The sequence below is a fragment of the Conger conger genome, chromosome 12 (assembly GCF_963514075.1).
Source record: "Conger conger chromosome 12, fConCon1.1, whole genome shotgun sequence".
Lineage (NCBI taxonomy): Eukaryota > Metazoa > Chordata > Actinopteri > Anguilliformes > Congridae > Conger > Conger conger.
The window spans coordinates 31,473,658-31,496,318 of record NC_083771.1 but is presented as its reverse complement, the minus strand read 5'-3'; the positions used below and the strand labels follow the sequence as shown (position 1 = coordinate 31,496,318).

The window sequence follows — 22,661 nt, the reverse complement described above, 5'->3', positions numbered from 1 at the left end:
CACACTCACGCCATCACCCAGTGCAAGGAACCTCGGCGTGGTGATGGACAGCAGACTGTCCCTTTCCGAGAACATTGCGGCAGTGACCCGGTCATGCATGTTCTTCCTATACAACATACGGAGAATCCGCCCCTTTCTCACCCCCTACTCGACCCAGCTCCTGGTCCAAGTGATGGTTCTGTCCCACCTGGACTACTGTAATTCCCTCTTGGCTGGCCTCCCAGCGTCCGCCATCAGACCCCTCCAACTTATCCAGAATGCAGCAGCTCGTCTGGTCTTCAACCTTCCCAAATACTCACACCCCCCTGCTTACTTCCCTCCACTGGCTGCCTGTCATGGCTCGCATCAAATTCAAAACATTGGTGCTAGCCTTCCAAGCAGTTAAGCGGTCTTCCCCAGCTTACGTACAAAAAATCATCAGACCCTACACCCCTGCCAGACCTCTTTGTTCAGGCTCCACAGGCCGCTTGGCACCTCCCCCTCTCCGAACCTCCACCTCACGCTCACGACTACTGTCTGTTCTGGCTCCACGGTGGTGGAACGAACTCCCCGTTGAGGTCAGAACTGTAGAATCTCTCCCCACCTTCAAGCGCAAACTGAAGACGCACCTCTTCAAGCAGCACCTCTCCCCATCCCTCCCTACCTCCCTGTGAACCTTAATTGTTGCCTTTGTGATTTACGTTGTGTTTCGGTATTTTTAGTTGGCTAGGTAAGCAGTATTTGGATAGTTAAGTTTGGTCACTTTTGCTTTGTTGTTTGTTCAAAAAATAAATAAATAAATAAATAAAAAATAGGCCCTGGTCCTTATCTTCGTTGTACGGGTAGCAATTGAAATTGTACTTCCCTCTAGGGTCTTTCAGTGCACTTATCCCTGGGTATCCACTTTGATGTACGTCGCTCTGGATAAGAGTGCCTGCCAAATGCCAATAATGTAATGTAATGTCCCGTGCCCCACTATTCGGGTGTTTACGGTACTTCTTGTTATTTATTATTTTTCATATTCATGTCTGGTGTTCTGTTTATAGTCATTAGTCTTTGCACTCATCTTCCCCTGTGATGTCTGAGTCTGAATGTTTACTAGCCCAGTCACTCCCTTGTCTGCGTGCCCCACTATTTGGGTGTTTACGGTAGTTCTGGGGTTCAATCTTCCTTCCAATCTTACATTTCTTACTTCCTGCTTTCTCTCCATTTCATGTTTGTACATAGCACTAATATACTAATCCCAACTAACATAGAATTTGTACAGTACTAATTATACTAACTCACTAATATGTTTGTCAAACTAACAAGCTAACATTCACTAGTTTTGGGTATTTGTAATTTAAATCACTTAACTAACTTACTAATGCATCTCCAGTTTCAATTCTGTTCTGTAATAATAATAATAAACTTTATTTAAAACAACCATGGTTGACCAAAGTGCTGTACAAAACAAAACCAGGCAATAAAATTAAAGATGAAATGAAATAAAATGAAATGAGATAAAATGAAATGAAATGAAATGAAATGAAATGAAATGAAATGAAATAAAATGAAATACAAGTACATCATCTGGATTCCCCATTTATGTCTGACATAAAGGCCTCACTAAAAAGGTGGGTTTTTAACAGGGATTTAAAAATATCTATGTTTTGGGCAGATTTAATATGTGGCGGTAGGCTGTTCCACAACTTGGGGCCAGCTACCTCAAAGGCCCGGTCACCCCTCCTAGCTCTCCTCGACATAGGGACATCCAAAAGTTGCTGATTGCATGATCTATGTGATCTAGCTGGGGTATACATATTGAGGAGTTCAGACAAGTATGTAGGTGCTAGACCATTCATTGCCTTAAAAACAAATAATAAAATTTTAAAATGTATCCTGTAACGGACAGGAAGCCAATGTAGGGATGACAGTGCTGGTGTAATATGCTCCCGTTTTTTTTGCTAGTCAGAAGGCGGGCAGCAGCGTTCTGCACTAGCTGCAGACGGCAGAGAGAGGACTGGTCTAAGCCTATATATAGAGAATTGCAGTAGTCCAGCCGAGATGTTATAAAAGCATGGACCACTCTTTCCAAATCTTTTTGAGAAAGATAGGCCTTGACCTTGGCTATTTGTCTTAACTGAAAAAAGGCAGCTTTGACAACAGCACAAATTTGCTTCTCAAATTTAAAGGCACTGTCAAAGGTGAAACCAAGGCTTTTCGCAGCAGGAACATTTTTGGGGGCCAGGGGGCCCAAAGCACCAGCAATGTCCTCCAATTGAGCTGGATGTCCAAACATAATGACCTCTGTCTTATTTTCATTTAAATGCAGGAAGTTAGCATCCATCCAGTTTTTTAAGTCTTTAAGACATGTAAGTAAAAGCTGCAGTGATTTCTTGCATTGAGATTTTACAGGTAAGTAAATCTGTACATCATCAGCATAACAATGGAAAGAAAGGTTATGCTTCCTGAAAATTGACCCCAGGGGCAGCATATATAAAGAAAATAAAATCGGACCCAGAATAGAGCCCTGGGGGACTCCACAAGTGAGTGGGGCTGTATCTGAGGAGTAATCTCCTACATGGACAGAGAAACTCCTGTCCAATAGGTACGACCGAAACCACTCCAAGGCAGCCCCCTTAATACCCACACAGTGTTCAAGGCGAGATAAAAGAATCTCATGATTCACGGTGTCAAATGCCGCTGTCAAGTCTAAGAGCACCAGGATAGCAGGCTCACCAGAGTCTGTAGTTATTATCAGATCATTAAAAACTCGTAAAAGGGCAGTTTCAGTACTGTGCCGAGGTTTAAAACCAGACTGAAACTTTTCACAGATGTCATTTTTATCTAAAAATGATTGTAACTGAATAAAAACTGCTTTTTCCAATACTTTAGACAAAGAAGGTAACTTGGAGATAGGCCTAAAGTTAGAGAGAACCGAGGGGTCAAGATTTTTCTTTTTGAGCAGTGGTTGCACTCCAGCATGTTTGAATGCAGCTGGGACACATCCTGAACTGAGACAGGTATTGATTAGCAATAATACGCTAGCACCAACTGAATCAAAAACTTCTTTGAGAAGACGAGAGGGGATGCTGTCTGAGGGGCAATATGTAGGCCGCAGATGCTTAATTATATCTGAGAGCGAAGGGAGGGATATAGGCTCAAACTGGTCAAAAATGGCAGAGCACAGAGATGGAGCAGGGTCAATGGTAACACTCAATGTGTTAACACTCGTGTGAGCTAGCCTAAGAGTAGAGACCTTCTCAATGAAAAATTTAAGAAAATTTTCACAGAATGTGGGTGAAGATATGATGGGGGATACATCACGGGGGTTAATAAGGGAATTAAAAACATTAAAAAGAACCCGAGGCTTGTGGGTGTTTTTGGAGACTAAGGTAGATATATACTGTTTTGGCAGTTTTAACAGCTCTCTGGTAGTCTGATAGGCAACTACGCAGGATTTCTAGAGAGACATGGAGTTTATCCTGTAACTCCGCCTCCTTATTATATCACTGATTACTTGCTTAGTTTCAGCGAAGTATTCGCACCTGTCTCTCTGTATCTCTGCATCTCCTGATACTCTGCAAATTGTCTACTCCCTAGTCCAGAGCCGCTTGTATTACATTTGTGTCTTTGTGATTCCAGTCCGCATTTTTGTTTCCCCCTCGTTATTGTCCTATTACCCTTTCATGTGTCCCACCTGATGTTTATTTGTTAGACCGCCCTCACTCCCATGCCCCGCCTAGTTTGTCTCATTCCCCTGTGTATTTATACCTGTCTTTTTCAGTTGTCTTGTCCTGTTTTGAGTCCTGAGCCCTTCATCCCTTCCCCCAGTTCTAGCCTCTTTGTTTCCTTGCCCTTGTTTCCTAGTCCTTGCCTTTGTGTATTTTTGTGGATTTCCTGTTTTGACCCCTGCCTGCTTCCCTGGACTATTCTTTGTGTGTTGTGGATTTCTGTACCTCTGCCTTACTGGATTGACCCCCCGGTTTTTGACCCTGGCCTGCTTTTTGACTACGCTCTGTCTGCCCCTTCACCTGCTAGTAAACCTACCCCTGTGTCTGCGTCTGGTTCCTCTGTCCCCCCCGCCGTAACAGTAATGGTTAAGGTACATGACTGGGACCCGCAAGGTCGGTGGTTCAAACCCCAGTGTAGCCACAATAAGATCCGCACAGCTGTTGGGCCCTTAACCCTGCTTTGCTCCAGGGGAGGATGTCTCTTGCTGTGCCTAATCAACTGTATGTTGCTCTGGATAAGAGCGTCTGCCAAATGCCATTAATGCTACCTGGCTGTGTGCTTTTTGAGAAGGAGATCCCTGCTGAACTCGTTGGCGATAGTTTGTAACCGGGTCTGTATCGCTCAACTCCACGTCAGTCCTTAGTGAGGAAGCTGACTGCTGTTGAGTTTGCAGAATATTCCAGTTACTCCAAAACCCCGGCATTAGCGTGCGGCGGCTGGCTGGGACTAGTGGAGGACAGCTTGATATTAACCAATGGGAGGGCAGGTACGTCTGGCTTTCCTGGATGACAGAGTGACACTGGGTAGACTAAGCCTGGGACAATGGGAAATCTGAGACCATTTAAAACTCCATCAAACTGTCAAGGAGGGGGAGAGAGTGAGTGTGCAGTGTGCATGTGAGAGAAAGGGTTCCTTTATTGCTTAATGAAGGTTTGCTGTAATTTTATTATGGCGGCACGGATGGTGCAGTGGGTAGCACTGCCGCCTCACAGCAAGGAGGTCCTGGGTTCGAATCCCCGTCGGCCGGGGCCTCTCTGTGTGGAGTTTGCATGTTCTCCCCGTGTCTGCGTGGGTTTCCTCCGGGTACTCCGGTTTCCTCCCACAGTCCAAAGACATGCACGTTAGGCTGATTGGAGAGTCTAAATTGCCCGTAGGTATGAGTGTGTGAGTGAATGGTGTGTGTACCCTGCGATAGACTGGCGACCTGTCCAGGGTGTATTCCTGCCTTTCGCCCAATGTATGCTGGGATAGGCTCCAGCCCCCCCGCGACCCTGATCAGGATAAGCGGGTTCAGATAATGGATGGATGGATGGATGTAATTTTATTCAAGAGAGAAAGGAAAGCTCCTCCTGAGAAGAGGAGAAAGAAATCTCCCGACTGCTTAAAGCAGTCAAAGCCGGCCTTAGAGCCTTTCTGTCAGAAATATTCTCCAGTTGTGAGCCAGGCCCAGAGAGTGGAACACACCAGGATCCCATAGACACGTCAGAGATGTGCTTCCTAGACCCCACTGGGAGTAAAACCTGCCATGGCGATGCTGTCTCCAACTTGGTCAGAGACCTCTGATCATTTATATGGCTGCTATGAGAATGCACTTCAGTCATTTATATGGCTGCACTTCAACCCAAAAGCAAACTAATCCACATAATTTTCCATACATAAAATAGCCATATTCATCATTCATGAAAGCCCTCTGTGAAGGCAACACACTTTGACATCACAGACAGTGTCCAAAGCTTCTGCTTCATACAGAGAGGGACAGGCAGGAAGTGAGAAATAGGCAGGAAGTGAAGAGACAGAGAGAGACAGGAAGTGAGAATATTAGACAGGTAGAGATAAAGATAGAGAAATGGGCGGAGCAAATGAAAGAAAGAGAGTGAGAAAGAAACAGAAAAAGACCTACAGGCAAGAGAGAGAGACAGAATTACACAGAGAGAAAGTCAGTAATAAGAAGTAGTAGAAAGAGAAGTATCCAGCTTACCTCCCCTGTCTCTTATGGCCAGGTTGTGCCCCTTCTTCAGCACAATGTCCAGCTGGTACATCCCTGCACTGGCGACGGGATGCTTGGCATTACCTGGCCCCGCAATGTTGATTCCCTGTGGGGGCAGGAGAGTTCAGAGTGAATCATAGAACCAGTGCTCAGCACTGGCTGGACTTTCACTTTCTGACCCCAGGACCACTGAGAGTCACAGAACACCCTAGATCTTGACGTTGCGATGCGCGGAGGCAAGACTGAAACCAGAAGGAGGAAAACGGAGCTTTTCAGACTGCGGCTCAAGCCTGGCACGATGCCAAACCGCAGGCTTGCAGTTACCGCCAGTGTCGCCCTGCTAGAGCCAGCTGTGATAACCTGACACAGGAAACACTTAGCACTTAAAAGGACCATTCTGAGCTGCATATTTATTCTCTTACCCTGACAGCCCGACGCATACGCTCTAAGACGCTGTAAATGAACTACTGCTATATTAGGAGTGAAGCCCCATTTAACAGCTGTCAACAGCAGTGCCTCTGTGATTGCTGTGTGACTACAGGCATAATTTTTCACTGCAAAATCACATTTTAAATATATGTTTCGGGATGGTTCCAAACGAGGAAATATTGCAGCAGACACAGGAATGGAGGGGAGGGCTCTTTGATTGACAGCATCAGAGCATCAGAGTGAATCATGGTGTCGTGGGGTCCTCAGAGACAGGATGCTGTAAAGCTCGGGAGAAAGTCGTGACTCCCTGCATTAGACCGGGAGGTCCACCAACCTCCTTCTCTAATTAATGGAGGCGTCTCAGTGAGTCCATCAACCCTTCAATCATTGCTCATACATAGTAAAGCCCTTCTGGCCCCCTGTAATATGAAAAATAAAAGATGTTTTGGCATGGTGGAAGCGGGGCTCTGACAGCTGCAGTCAGCAGCACACTGGATATGATGGCCTCAGTAGTGGAGTGTCACTGAGGGCTTCAGCAGAGCTGCTGCTGGGGTAATCTGCTGTAAAGAAGCAGTGGGGTATCACTGAGGGCTACAGCAGGACTGCTGCTGGGGTAATCTGCTATAAAGAAGCAGAGCTTCATGTGTGATGGTGAGATGTTAATGAGAAGAGGGGGAGGAAAGATGCAGCTGGTGACTGTCACTGCTGCCAGGGCACAGAGCTAGCTGCTAGCTACCATTGAACACACACATACCGTAGATATGCATACACACACACACGTTCTCACACACATGCACACACACACACAGTAAGCACACACACTCGCATCTACACATGCACACATACCTGTACACACACACACACGCACAAGTACAGACACACACACATTTACATACACATGCTCTCACACACACAAACACAGGCACACACACATTAGTCAGTAGAAACATGCACACATACTTGTACCAACATCTCCACAAATGTACAAATACTGCATACTGCACGCAAAACAAAATCACACAAGCACATACAGTAGAGTGGAGATCAATGAGCAAATGAATATTATGCTCCTCTATAGCAACCTGAGGCTATTTCCTCCTGTTTTTGTTTGATTCAAGATTCATGTCTGTGTGTGACAGGAAAATGGGAATATAATTTCCGATTAGAAGAGACATGCCTAATTAAGAATTGATTGAGTTTTCCATAGAACAATACCCCTACTAAAAATCCTTGTACATTCACGCATACTTATTGATGATCATCCCAATACCCAGAAGGCTATGTTATGATGAGGCAAGTCCAGACCATTCATTCTGCTGATGGGAATGGCCCCAGGATTTCTCTATGTGATGCACTAAAGGAAGACTGCAGAATTAGGACTGTGTACGACGACCCTGACAATGTGGCATCATACATCTTGCCAATATTATGATTTTTAACAACCACCAAAATCACAAGAGCAATGTTCAGATTTTTTTAAATGAAGCAGCTAGAGCAAGACAAGAGATAACGCTACAGCTGGCAGCACTGCTGTATAATGCTATGTGCATATTCAGAGATCACCTATTCCCCACTAAGCCCACCTTCACTATCCCCATCTGCCTGTCTGCCATCTCATCACTATTCCCTGTTCTGTTCATGATTCAGTTACCCACAATTCGTCTGTGACATTGTCACTGTCACACCTGTTAGCACACAACGCTGGGGAGATATGCAGTGCCTTCCACAACAGCCTAACAAGTAGTAATCAATAGCACAAACCATGGGCACAGGTCCAGCCTTCTCTTGAAGTATGACCTCTGACATAAATCACATTTATGCTCACATTTTATTGGCTGCAAGAAATCAAACGCAAAGAGCAAAAGATACAAAATGAGTGCCAGCAGCCATGCCATGATGCACCCTGCTCCTACCAAATGGCTGAAGCTATGTGGGTGTGAGCTTGGTTAGTACTTGAATAGGAGACCTCCTGGGAGAAATTGCTGCCGGAAGTTGTGTTGGTGGGCCAGTAGGGGGCGATCTTCCCTTTGGTCAAATTACCCCCAATGCCCCAGCTCAGTGATGGGGACACTGTCCTGTAGGAGACGCCGTCTTTCGGGTGAGAAGTTAAATCAAGATCCTGTGGTCATTAAAGATCCCATGACTCTCTTTGTAAACAGAGTAAGGGGGTCCCCGGTGTACTGGCTAAATTCCCGACTTGCCTCTCAACCTGCCACCTAATTATCCCCTAATTCAATTGGCAATACATTGTTCTCTCCCTCTCCACCTTAACTGGTGTGTGGTGAGCATTCTGATGCAAAATGGCAGCCGTGCATAACCCAGGTGGGTGCTACGAGCTTGAGACGATCATCCCCCAAATCACTGTAAAGCGCTACATAAATGCAACGATCTACCTATCTATCTATCTATTTCAATCAATCAAGTTTGGGAAATTAACTGAAATTAAATTCACCCATTTAAGAATCCTCAAGGAGCATCAAGAACACTTTTCAATTAATGAATATGATATAAATTAATTTCCAAACCAAGAGCAGAGTGCCTCGGTTCCCAGCCAAAGAGGGTGTGGGATTGGGAGACGCTAATTAAAAGCTTAATTAGCCGCTGAAAGCCTGAGCAATTAATTGTGAGTCTGCACACACGGTCGGGGGTGGGGTGTGTATAACGGTGTGAATAACGGTGCAAACCGCAGTGGGAGGGAGTCCATCCTGATCAAATCAGACTTCTGGGTGACCTCACAGGGGAGCAGATTAAAGCCAGTGGAAACAGCCAGGCTCAATGGGGAGCTGTTTGTTTGCAGGTGCTCTTTTGGTATCGGATAAGAAGCACAGCTTGTTATTTTCTCTCCGTCAGCCAGACGAATGCAGGGCAATTTGCATTTGCTTCACAGCTCTTTCATAGTTTAGTATTGATGCCTAGATCCTTGTGGCTATGACGGTTTTAGAACAGACATCGACTACAAACACCTACCCCCGCTCGCTTGGCTGCTTCACACAGTAAGTATAGACATCAGGACATAGCCAAGCTACCGACATCAAATCCCACATTGCTGTTTCACTGCTAACTACAGACAACTATCACCACATCAGCTAACTACAGTTACACAACATGCACATAACTACTTCACAGGTAACTACCAACACCAAAACCCTACTTTACTGTTTCACTGCTAACTATAGGCAACTATGACTACATCAGCTAAGTAAAGCTACCAACAATCACCTTAGCCAATTACAGATACCAACAACCTTACGACATTTCAGACACCTACTTCATATTTAACTACAGAGACACCTTATCACCTCATAGTGAACGTACCGCTGCTCTCTCCCAACTGCTCGGTCACGAAACATCCATCACCCTTTCTAATTGGTTGTTACCTCTGTCAGTAAGCCCAACGTTTGTGTTCTTTCTGTTCAGTTCAGATGTAAAGTGGGTGGGTCTGCTCTGGCTTTTGAACCATGGCCCGTGTTGAGGTGAAGCTCACGGTCTCCAGGAAAGGGAACTAATCATTCATGCATTGCCTCTCCGGAGGTGAAGTATAGGGCTGTATTAGACGTTCACACGGTCTCTGAACTCTGCTGCATTCCAGCCCTCTAAACTTCTGTCGCAGATGCATTATCCTGGATCAGTTGTATTAATTCCCCATCGGGGGCTGTAATGTGGGCCTGTTTGCTGCAGGTTTTGAAGCACAGTACCCGCCAGTCATGACACACTGCAACAGATACAATCCGCCCACTGAGATAAAGATCCCTCACCAAGCAAAGTAATTACACTTTTAATGAATCTCAAGGGATTGCATCCTCTAGCGTCAGTTCATGTGCTGACTCACACCTCCGCAAACTCCACTACATCCAGTCGAATGATCATCTGATTTGCCCCGCATCTGGTGCCACTGTAAACGTCTGATGTGCCACCTCACATAAAAGAAGTGCACTGAAACGGCACAAATTAAATGAGTAACATTTACCAAAGCCCTGCTAGAGGCAATTCCCAAATACACAGAGCATCCGCAGACAGAATCACAAACAGCAGTCAAGCTTCGGGAGCATTGATTTCATTAAGCTCAATCGGAGCATGAAGCTCATTTTAACTCTTGAACACTTGTTATTTCTATCAATAATATTAGCTCAACAAGCATCCTTATCAATGCCGCTTTAAGTGGTGCAATGCTTAAATGCTTACACATTGCTACACGTTAACACGAGAAAGGCAATCTATACGACATACGGAGAGTCCGCCCCTTTCTCACCCCCTACTCGACCCAGCTCCTGGTCCAAGCGATGGTTCTGTCCCGCCTGGACTACTGCAATTCCCTCTTGGCTGGCCTCCCAGCATCCGCCATCAGACCCCTCCAACTTATCCAGAATAATGCAGCTCGTCTGGTATTCAACCTTCCCAAATGTCACGTCACCCCCCTGCTTACTTCCCTGCACTGGCTGCCTGTCATGGCACGCATCAATAAAAATAATAATGAATAAATAACTGAAGTACATAATAAGTTAAGTAAATGAAATGCAGATTTATTATTATTATTATTATTATTATTATTACACAAAAATCACCCACCAGCTAATAGGCAGCAGGTCTCTCTCCGCCAACACGATGTTCAGCAACTGAATGTCCAAAACTTATTGCAAATTGCTGAAATCAAGCACTATTGAAACCAATTCCACACTATAAACTGTGCCACACATACTATAATCAAACAAGATGAATTCTACACAATGGTTTGATGAAGATGATAAAGACTGTTGATGGAGATGAATACCTGTGGGCACTGTAGTTAAAGGAATGGTAGGGTATATATAGGTCTATAACTCCGCGGAGATAATGCCTCTGACATAAAGCTACAGTATACTCTGACGAGACAAAATGATGGCACACTGTGAATCGGACCAAAATAGCAGGAATAGGGAAAGGGAATTTCTTATGACTGAAGAAATTACTTTTTTAAAAATATTGCACTTTGTATTTCTTTAAGTACTTTTTCCATTATGTGTTTTGCATTGTTTTGTACATTTTAGTCGGTGTACCTGTACTATGCCTCGACACATGCCTTAGCCTATATAACAAAACCACTTTCATTTAGAAATAATGTGTCCTTTATTCCAAGAAAATTGTTTTGCAACATTTGATTTTATAATCTTCAGGAAATTAGGTCACTGTGAGTGCAGAAATCAGAAACCTGGCCTTTCTAGTGTTAAAGCAGTGTGTACAAGTAACAGGAAAATATGTGTGCCATTGTTTTACGGTGCAACCCTGAAGCCACAGGGTACAAAACTTTATACTTTCCGAAATATTAAATCTTGGCACTTTTTCTGGCGTCTGTTAATGGTGATGGACGAATTCATGACTCTAATTCATAACATAAGTCCATAATACTATAAAGTTTCAGTCTCATCAGCCTACATCACCAGAAATGCTTCCCATCATACCCCATTAATGGCTTCAACAGTATTTCAGTGAAATGCTTTATACATTTAGCTGCTTTTAAGGAGCAGCAGGTAGCACAGATGCCAGCCAGACTGCATTAACCCCTGACAATGCGCACCTATGCAGTACTCAGAGGCCTGAGAGTAGCTCTCGGATACAGCCTATTAGGATCAATGTCCGTGCTGCTGCAAAGGAGTGAAAAACTAATCTCTCTAGCTTCCTGTATTATTTAAGGAGTTTTGAGTACTTCTGTATCAGCCATTAACCATCACTGAAGCTGGTTTTCCCCTTGTTGTCAGGAGCCTCCTTCCATCAGGTCCTTACATCCACGCCCTGGAAGCCCAAACCCCGCATCACAGAAATACAACACCAAAGAATAAAATAAAATAAACACATTATTGCATATTTGTGAGTGATGTAACGTCAGTGTTTCTATTCTTGGTTTTTCCACAATCGACGACATAGAGAAACTAACAAAAACGCATTATTGAACTAACTTCAAGCCAAAAATGTCCATTGCGTGTTCACTGGAGTGTAATTCTTCACAAACATGCCTTTAAGAAACGCTAGTGTTTGCCCCCTTCCTGATTTCTTATTTTTTTTGCATGTTTGTCACACTTAAATGTTTCAGATCATCAAACAAATTGGCCCTGTGTGAAAAAGTGATTGCCCCCTAAACCTAATAACTGGTTGGGCCACCCTTAGCAGCAACAACTGCAATCAAGCGTTTGCGATAACTTGCAATGAGTCTCTTACAGCACTGTGAAGGAATTTTGGCCCACTCATCTTTGCAGATTTGTTGTAATTCAGCCACATTGGAGGGTTTTCGAGCATGAACCGCCTTTTTAAGGTCATGCCACTGCATCTCAATAGGATTCAGGTCAGGGCTTTGACTAGGGCACTCCTAAGTCTTCATTTTGTTTTTCAGAGGTGGACTTGCTGGTGTGTTTTGGATCATTGTCCTGCTGCAGAACCCAAGTTCGTTTCAGCTTGAGGCCACAAACAGATGGCCGGACATTCTCCTTCAGGATTTTTTGGTAGACAGCAGAATTCATGGTTCCATTTATCACAGCAAGTCTTCCAGGTCCTGAAGCAGCAAAACAGCCCCAGACCATCACACTACCACCACCATATTTTACTGTTGGTATGATGTTCTTTTTCTGAAATGCGGTGTTACTTTTACGCCAGATGTAATGGGACACACACCTTCCAAAAAGTTCAACTTTTGTCTCGTCAGACCACAGAGTATTTTCCCAAAAGTCTTGGGGATCATCAAGATGTTTTCTGGCAAAATTGAGATGAGCCATAATGTTCTTTTTGCTCAGCAGTGGTTTTCGTCTTGGAACTCTGCCATGCAGGCCATTTTTGCCCAGTCTCTTTCTTATGGTGAAGTCATGAACACTGACCTTAACTGAGGCAAGTGAGGCCTGCAGTTCTTTGGATGTTGTTGTGGGGTCTTTTGTGACCTCTTGGATGAGTCGTCGCTGCGCTCTTGGGGTAATTTTAGTCGGCTGGCCACTCCTGGGAAGGTTCACCACTGTTCCATGTTTTCGCCATTTGTGGATAATGGCTCTCACTGTGGTTCGCTGGAGTCCCAAAGCTTTAGAAATGGCTTTATAACCTTTTCCAGACTGATAGATCTCAATGACTTTCTTTCTCATTTGTTTCTGAATTTCTTTAGATCTCGGCATGATGTCTAGCTTTTGAGGATCATTTGGTTTACTTCACTTTGTCAGGCAGGTCCTATTTAAGTGATTTCTTCCGATTGAGAAATTGAACTCAGGTTTGATAAACCACCGTTAAGTTATGTTTTAACAGGGGGGGCAATCACTTTTTCACACAGGGCCATGTAGGTTTGGATTTTTTTTCTCCCTTAATAATAAAAACCTTCATTTAAAAACTGCATTTTGTGTTTACTTGTGTTGTCTTTGACTAATATTTCAATTTGTTTGATGATCTGAAACATTTAAGTGTGACAAACATGCAAAAAAATAAGAAATCAGGAAGGGGGCAAACACTTTTTAACACCACTGTATGTAGTAGACACAATTGCAGGACGACATGAATGCAACAAAAGTAGGTTCAGTGTCTTCCATTTTGATTGGAATTAGCTGGCTAGGTAATTCACCTTATGCACAAGCAGGTGCTTTTCTGTTTTAAACCAATGCACTGTGGGCCTCAATGTACTTGTGCTTGTATTTTTTCAGAAGTATAGTGTGGCCTGATTGGCCAGCACAGGTCAGCTGGGATGGTGCTGCCCTCAGAATAGCGAATGAAGCAGCTATTTTAGAAGCTGCATTATGCCATTATGCCTTTATGCACCTGTTGGGCTTTTTTTAGGTTAGCTATTATTTCAGGCAATGGCAAAAACCTGAATTCATTCAACATACAACCTTATGTTTGAGTGGAAAATAATTGCAAACGTTAGTTCTGCTCTTCACAAATACAGAATTGTACGTTTCTATGTGGCTTGTAGGGCGTAAAGTAGCCACTGCCTCTCCTGTAGTGCTGTGTGGCCTGTAGGATATAAAGTAGCCACTGGCTTGCAGAAGTTATTGTGCACAAGTGATAGTGGCAACTTGTGAGGGAATTTGATTCCAAATTGCAGAGAAAAGAATGCCGCAGTAGATGAAATCCCAGACGATTCCTGATTACGAGGCAGAGCAGCACGGTGACGTCAGCGATGCTGATGAGTCACACGTGTTACCGCAGAAACGTCCTGCGACAGGAGCCTTCATTAGGCACGGAGAAACCCCTCCCCGATCCCAGCGTCTCACCGGTAACCGCAATCGGCAGTGTTCAGCCTCCACAAAAGGGCCAATTTGTGAAAAGATATCGACCACCCGTGGCACAAAGCGCATTAGGATGCACAGAAAATCAGCGCCTTCCTCCCTCCTGGTGCATGCTGGATATAGTTATCGATGGCCCTCTGCCAATCAGCCCCACTACGCGCTCGTGACTCCAGGAGCTTGGTGCAGCACGGGAACACATGAATTGGCTAATCTGCCGTGCTCTGGCACAGAGAAGCAGACCTTGTCAGGAGTGGGTACAAGGAGGTGGGGATTCACAGCAAACTAGGGGATTCGTCTTGGATTGGGCATGACCTGTCCAACCCAACATAGCCCTAATATTTAGCTCTGAACAATGAGGATATGGACAAACCTACCACTGCATTAGCCGTGCTAGGTGGTCATTTACTTATTCCATCAAATGTGGTCGAACACCGGTGTAGATAAAAAACATTATTCTGCCTAAATATAACCATCAGAACAATTTGCATTCACATGATTCACCAAGAGTTGAGGGTCAATTCCTCATACGTGTCCAAAAAGTTAAATGTGAAAAAAAATGATTATTAGTAAACAAAGCTATGCATCATCCTTGTCTTATTACACAACCATTAAAGAGGACCTCTTTGAATCTGGTAGCCTACACTCCATAGACAGCACGAAAGCTGATGACAGCAGTGTACAAAAAAATTGTGGGGTAAATATAGTGACTTGGTGGTCACATATTCTAAGCATTGACTCTGTGGAATCTAATTAGCATTTAAAACCTGCTTATGTTTGACAAGGGGCAGTGTCCCCTGAGGCTGTGTGGCCAGTCAGTTAACAGTCAATCAGTAACAGAGAGAACCTGTGAGCCGCTCCCACCCACCAATTAGAAATGGCCATGGAATGGTCTGAATGGCTCTTTCGGAAGTAGGACAAACCCTGTGGCTGTATTTATGAAGGGGCTTAATCGATCTGTTAGCCAGTCCCAGCAGGCTATGACATGGTAAGTGTGCATTCTGGAACGTGCATTCCGGAACATGCAGACCTGGCATATTGTGTAGGGTCATGAACCTTTGATATAAACAGTGGCTAGGCTTCAAAAAGAGTAATTCTACTGGTCTTCAGAAGGGGATGGCAGACCGAGGGAATAAGTGAAACCTGAAAGAAGAAACCGTTTTGAACGATAAGCTTGCTGAATTTAAATGCGCTTACTGAATCAACAAATTCTGACACGCCATGGACACCATGGACACTTTCATCAGAGCATTTCAAATGCTGTAAAACATGGCTTAACAATTGGTCTCTGAACAGAAACCTCTCTTAATAATAAGACAAGTGCTTTCTCTCCGAGCCCCCAGGGATAAGAACATTCAAAGTCAAAACAGAAACCCTTCTTCATTAACAATCTGGGGATTTGTCTCAGAAAACCCACCAGAACAGGGTAATAAAAAGTCCTCTGGGGAGTGCTTAATACCACCCCTTTAAGTGCAAACTTCTGCCATGGCATCCACCTGATTAACAATCAGAAAACAATCAGGAAATAAACAGAAATGCACTCCCTGTCAGTCCAATTGGACAATTAAATGCATAACAAGCTTGGTTTAACTGAAAGGTCATTAAATAATGATATCGATTCTGATTTACCAAAAAGGACATTTAAGACATCTGTTCAATAGTTCATATCATCAGTTGTTTTTATTTGATTTAAATATAGTAGTATATTTGCAAATATACAATCCGGTATTTGTGAAGAACATTAGTCATTTTTAAATCCATTGTCCACAAGCATGCTAGGACTGGCAAAATTATCTCCAGAAAAACAGCAGTGCTACCCAGGTATTCACACAGAATAGCATGAAAAACACTTATGTTAATGTCTAATTAATGATTTTGCAAACAACAAAATCCAAAGGTACAATAGAATTGACAAGACAACAGCAACAGCATCACATGGGACATTAAATTCCTGTAGGCATTGTCGCTGATTTTACGATTGTCTTGTGGGAAATTAGAGAAATATAATAAAAGTTTCAAAGTCTCAGATTGCAGACATTTTTTGTTCTCGCATTCATTCATTGAACAGATGGTACCCAACCACAGTATTCAAGCAGCAGAAACATAACCTTGTTGCTTTCGCCCCCACGGTATTTATCAAGCGATGTAAAACCCATGCCTGCCGTGATAGGCTACTGGATCTAACCAGTATTTGCACCTACACTTCTGACAGTCTGTCACATGCTCTGTCGTATTGACCTCTGATTGGCTGGTCTACAACCCCATGTGACTAATCTTCTCTAGTTCTAGTTACTTTGAGCCAGTTAAAACAACAGACCCTGCTGTATGATGTGGACACTGCAGTTAAATTTTAGCAGCATGTCAATCAAATAAAAAAATTTTTATATCGTTCATTTTACAAAGCTTTTTCATAAGCCGCTTCACAGCACAAATGAAAGCGCAGAGTGTGAAACCCCCACAAGAGAAAACGTGTGGCCAGTGACAGTGGCACAGACTCTGTAGGTCAGCAATCTTCACTGCTGATCATGGAGGGTCGCAGGGTTTTCTGGTTTCCGTTTTCACCCGGATATCAGAAACCAATTCAGAGCCAAGAATCCGGGTCAGGTGAGAGAACTGTGCAATCCACTGCTTTAATTGATTAATTAAGTGTCGTGTAATAACAAAATCAGCAGACCCCGTGGTCGCCAGGACCAGCAATGAAGATCACAACCCTCGGTGAATCAAATATGTATTAAAATTTAAGAAACATCTGATGCAAAATTACTGAATGTGCAAGGGACCTTTGCACATTCATAATTATTTCTGTTAAAACTGTAATTTACAAGGAAAAATTTAGTTTTACCTTTTAAAAATTGAATCCAGGGATGTAAATCTCCTTGACACCTTTTAGGGAAGATTGGGATAGTCACGTGTTTGATAAGTGGGAAATGTAACATGTGCTTTGGACGGTTTTCCACTCTGCCAATGACCTGGTTTTTTGTGGATCATAAGATATTTCATGAAAACGGCATTAAGTCCTCAGCTTTGTCTGCAACATCGATGGAAATACACAACTGAGATTATGCTTTCACAAACAGAAGCAATCAGCATTGAGGTTAAGTCCAAGAGGGTCACACACAGATTAGAGACTAGTGCAAGGGCATGCAGAGTGTGTGAACTACAGGTTTCATTATGAGAAACGTTCAGCCGCCCAAAACCAGAGCTGAGAATACAGAGGAAACGCGCCCTGAGATCAGCATGCCACACTCTCTACAGAAGGAGAATGATACCTAAGAGCCACAGGGCTTCCAAGTGAAGTGCTGCAGTCTGAAAAAGCCTTGAGCAATGGGAAATATAGTCCCAACAGGGCTAGGACAGGTTTAAGTGTGCTTTGCTTGTCAGACTCATAATCTAACAGCACTATGAGCCTGACCAGGCTGCTCATAACCTTGTGGTAATATAAGCCTGACCAGGTTGACACTGACAGGAGTAAAATCCACCCAACGTCACATACTGTAACTTCTCACCTCAGATGCTCTCGTGGTAAACATCTGTGGTTGAGACTGATCTGACTCAGCCTCCGGTTATTGCTGCAGTAACTCCTCCCAGATGCACACCAGACACAGGTTATCAGTCAGTGTCAGTGGGAGATGCCCCTCTAGGTTATCAGTCAGTGCCTGTGGGAGATGCCCCTCTAGGTAATCAGTTAGTTCCAGTGTGAGATGGTCCTCCAGTCCTGCTGTAGGGTGAGAGACAATAACTGGTGTACAGGTGGGACGGCAGTGGCTTGAGAAGCACGATGGCTGATTCCAAAATAGAGGGAAACGCTTCAATACTTCCATCTGAGAGATAAGGCTAGGCAGCAGGTCTCTAAAGAACCGGAAGATGATCAGGGCACTGAAAGGCACTAAATCAGCAGAATGGGAAGCCCCTCGAGACCTTCAGTCACTAAGGTTACGACCTCGGCCTGATTGGCACTCAGACTAGGGGGAGAGAAAGAGAGAGGAAGTCTCACTCACAGTACCCTGGTACACCCATTCTTCCTGAATACAATTTCCACTGTGATCAGAGAATGATGCAGAATCAGACCATAATTTTGCTGGTTCATGCAGTCCCTTCCTGTGGAATGTCTTCTATTTTCACATAAATACATTTTACTGTAAAATGCCACAGTGTCAGAGTTTATTTTTCAGGCTGAGGAAGTTCCACCCATCAAAAAGTTCCATTCGTAAATATCGTGACCTGGCTAAACTACTTTTCACTGCAAAACACAACAAAAAACCCATGTACTACCACACTTCATCATTTTACTCATCTATAAAAAATCCCACACACTACAACAATGTTTTTCTCTCAGCCAAATATCCCACACACAATAAATCTCTAGTTGTTTGACGATGATTAAAATCCCACAGTGCACCTCTCCCTCATGTTAACCTCTGTTTTTCACTCCAGTCCCTCAACAGGGGAGGGGGGGCGGAGAGGAGGGAGGGTCGACAGCTCTTCCACGGTGTGTCCCACCTCCCTAATTCAAGCTTGATTTCTCATTCACAACAATACACCACTTTGGTGAATCCCCAGTTCCTCCCACTGCTTCCAATGGCGATCGATGGCTATTCAGTGAGTGGCCATAAAGGTGCCAGACCAGAATCAATACTTATTAAGAACCCGTCACTGGCCAAAGTGATAACAAAAGGTGCTAAAATACTGTGGTGTGGAACAGTTGAGGATTACATTCTACAAACATTCTTATCAATAAACCCACCAGTAAACGGGAACCCACATTTGAATGGAAATAAATATAATTTCATTAGCTCTTTGGATTAGCCACCACCTGACACCAGAGTGCCAGCACTTGAGATCAAACAAGCACTCAACAAAAAAAACACTGCTGTCCACGTTTACCACCCTTCACTCAAGGACTGTTGGACCAGCATCTTCTAAAAGGCTTTTCCTCAGCCAAAGAGAAGAAAATTTTTTCATTGAACTAAACTGCAATAACATTGGAAAAGGATGTAGTTGAAGTAGAAACGCTACAGTTGGAGGAAACACTTCAAAAGAAGAATGACCGTGATTTAGGTGAAAAAAAAAAACATTTCCTGCTGACCGCTTTGTGTCTCACAGAACTGCCTGCATTTGCCAATTCAACATTTTCATAATAGATGTGTGAAGTCTTATGGCAGAGATAGGCTATTATAACAATCGCGTTGTGGGCTGCGCTAGGTTACCGCTGGGCTTCTTGGCTGTTGGGTTGTGGGAATGAGGACAGAAAACTGCGACACAGCTACAGCCTTCGTTAATGTCTGTATTGAATTACCTCACCTTTTTCCATCCCCTTACATGCTGTAAAATGGATGCCTGTCAGCTTAAGTAAATATACAAGGGGAATCAGCCAGCCTGCTCATTTTGTGATGGAAACACTTATCAATACCCCAACAGCCAGCTATCCATTATTGTCCATTATTCCTACACACAGTAGATACTAACACACACTAGCCCACACAGACACACTTCAATACACATTTGCACAAACCTGGGCATGTACACTAAGTAAGCACTTTATTAGGTATTTATTAGACTTATTTTTTAGACTTATTAAGTCTCATTAAGTCTGCTTTTCTGCATACCACTGTTGTAATGTGAGGTTAGTTGTGTTACTGTCACCTTCCTGTCAGCCTTGACCAGTCCAGCCATTCTCCTCAGACCTCTCTCATTAACATTAAAATATACAAATATCAGCAGTTTTTGAGATACTCAAACCACCCTGTCTGGCATCAACAATCATTCCATGGTCAAAGTCACTTAGGTCCTATTTTTTCCCCATTCTGATGGATGATGTGAACATTAACTCCTGACCTGTATCTGCATGATTTTATGCATTGCACTGCTGCCACACGATAATTAGATTAGCTGATTAGATAATTGCATGAATAAGTAGTGCAGTCCTCAGTGAGTGTACACACACACATGTGCATGAGAACATACATGTACACGCACACACAAATGCGTTGCATGAGCAAAAAGGACACATTTCAGAATCTCATGCTTAAAGAGTAATCTGAATGAAGCCCATGTGTTCTGCTAGCCTTTCCTTATTCAGTAGCTATAAGCGCTCAACCTCAGTGCTCATGCATGACTGTATGCCTGCCAACCGCTTCAGATTTTCACACATTTTCTTGGACTCTTCAACCGTCAGCTGACCCTGCATCTTTCCGAAAAGATAATTCTGCCTTTCCTCCGTTTTACCACAAAACCAAAAGCTGTGCATTGATATTAAACTACGACTTAATGTCCAATTTTTTCCCCTTAATTCATGGAGAAGAACTTCTTGACTCACTGCTAAGTGACCACTACGAACTACAAACTAATACATCTAATATATCAGATAAATAAAACTGAAGCTAAAAATCAAGTTAAAATGGAAAAACAAAAGAACCTTTAAGATCTGGAAGCACTCGGAATACAGGTGTTCAGTCGCATGAAACCATCAGAGAAATGACTCACCTGGGCAGTCAGTCTACACGTGCGAACCAAACAGCATCAACAGTTTACCAGCGACAGTTATTGTTCTGAAATCAGATTCACACCAATGGCTCAGTGGAAATCAGTCAGAGAGGACAGCTTCGGGAGCCGGACGGTCTCTGGAAAGCAGCGACTGCAGAACGACGAGGAGACAGACTGGGTCCCGCCGAGGGTGGAGGCAGGGCTGACATCCACGAGCCGAGCGTTGGAGAACTGCTCCTGCTGCAGCCCCAGCTGATGCTGATGCTGCTCACTGTACTATCGAGCAGTTCGTCTGAGAGTACTGAAGCACACACACGCACAGCCCACGTGCGCGCACACACACCTTCCCACACACACACACGCAATCTCCCACCTCCACTGCAGCACCGATCAGAACAGATGATCTCTTCTCATTTAGACTGGAGTCGTCTACGGGCTTATAGAGTCAGAGAAACACGGTGTGACTGACAGAGGACTCACTTAAGGACTTAAGGAGTGAGAGAAACCATGCAGCTGAGATACACATAGTGTGGGTAAAAGAGACTGTGACTCAGTGTCGCTCAGTGGCTCGGACAGACTCTGAGAATATTATTTATTTTATTTATCAGGGAAAGTGTACATTAATCAACATTTTCCGTTTACACATCAATGTAAATGTAGCAGTTAGCTAATGAGCTGCAGTCCCTAACCTGAATGTCTTTGGACTGGAGAGGAACGGTGTGGCTTCAGCATGGCTAACGCAGTGAGATTCAGGGTGATGGAGAGAAATACAGTGTGGCTCAAAGGCACTGAAGTAAGACTCTGACAAACAACGTTTGGCTCATGGGGTTTAAAGTCAATGTACAATATATTGGTGCGGTGCAAAAAGACTCAACATAGATTTATGAACCATGAGTATTACAAAACTGAAAGAAACATGTGCAGGCCAAGCGCAGTGGTGTAGGCGTGTGGAGCTGGCCTTCTAGCCAAGATTAAAAAAAAAGAACACAGAAACAAGCCACAATGTAACAGAATAATGAATTCAGCTGAATAACAGCACTACTGGGGAGAGAGCCCAACTCACTCTGTTCAGTCCCACCGTACTAGACCTTCTGGAAAAGCTCTCGTAATAAAATTACACCACTTGTTTCACAATCTCATTTAAACCCACCCATTACATCTCTTCCTACTCTCCCATTCCAGTCTCAACAATTGTACAGAACATGGATCAGCAACTCATGGTTCTGCTGGTTTTCCACCCTCCCCTCACCTGGGAGTCAGGTGTGAAGACAGTCTAATTACCCGGGAGAAAAGAAAACCAGGGCTGGATTGGGATTTGAGGATCAGGGTTAATGATCCCTGATATAACACGCGTGCAAACAGGGGCGGATCCACCCTGCTGCACTGTGAGAGTGTGTAGGTGACCGCAGCCGCCTCAGAGTAAGCACGATCTCTGTGTGACTCACCAAACACAGCAAGGTGGTGAACTGCCCTCTGCAGACCGCTCCTCCAGGAGCCTGTCCCTCCCTGCCCTCTCACCTCCTCCCCCGGGGGGACGGGGGCAGCACTCACCGTCCCTGAAATAGCCAGACATCGGACAGAGACGAAGGGGCCACCACGGGCCAAACGGCCGCACTACGCTTGAGCGACTGTCAGCTGCACCTCTAAGAGCGTGCAGGTGACCGGACCATCGCAAACGCAGCCCCCCCCCCACCCCAGGCCAATCGCAAACTACCACCCACATCTGCTCTCTGACATGCCTTCACACCACCTGCCTGCCTGGCTGTGCAAGGCTGCTCGTTCCCTCACTAGCGCGTGAGCTATGAGTTATGAGTTATATGTCCTGAATTTACTGGCCGAGACAA

General features: G+C 44.2%; 1 protein-coding gene across 6 annotated transcripts in view; it reads right to left on the bottom strand.

Annotated features, from left to right (window-relative positions):
- mctp1b (multiple C2 domains, transmembrane 1b) overlaps positions 1 to 22,661 on the bottom strand; it is a 123,094-nt gene that overhangs the window by 77,489 nt on the left and 22,944 nt on the right. For 5 of the 6 annotated variants that reach the window (XM_061262493.1, XM_061262494.1, XM_061262495.1 and 2 more), the window contains exon 2: positions 5,675 to 5,789. In XM_061262493.1, coding sequence (XP_061118477.1) covers positions 5,675 to 5,789 — 115 coding nt within the window. Of the gene's footprint in view, positions 1 to 5,674; positions 5,790 to 20,817; positions 21,081 to 22,661 lie in introns of those variants that run through there. The other variant, XM_061262497.1, reaches the window with a different exon arrangement.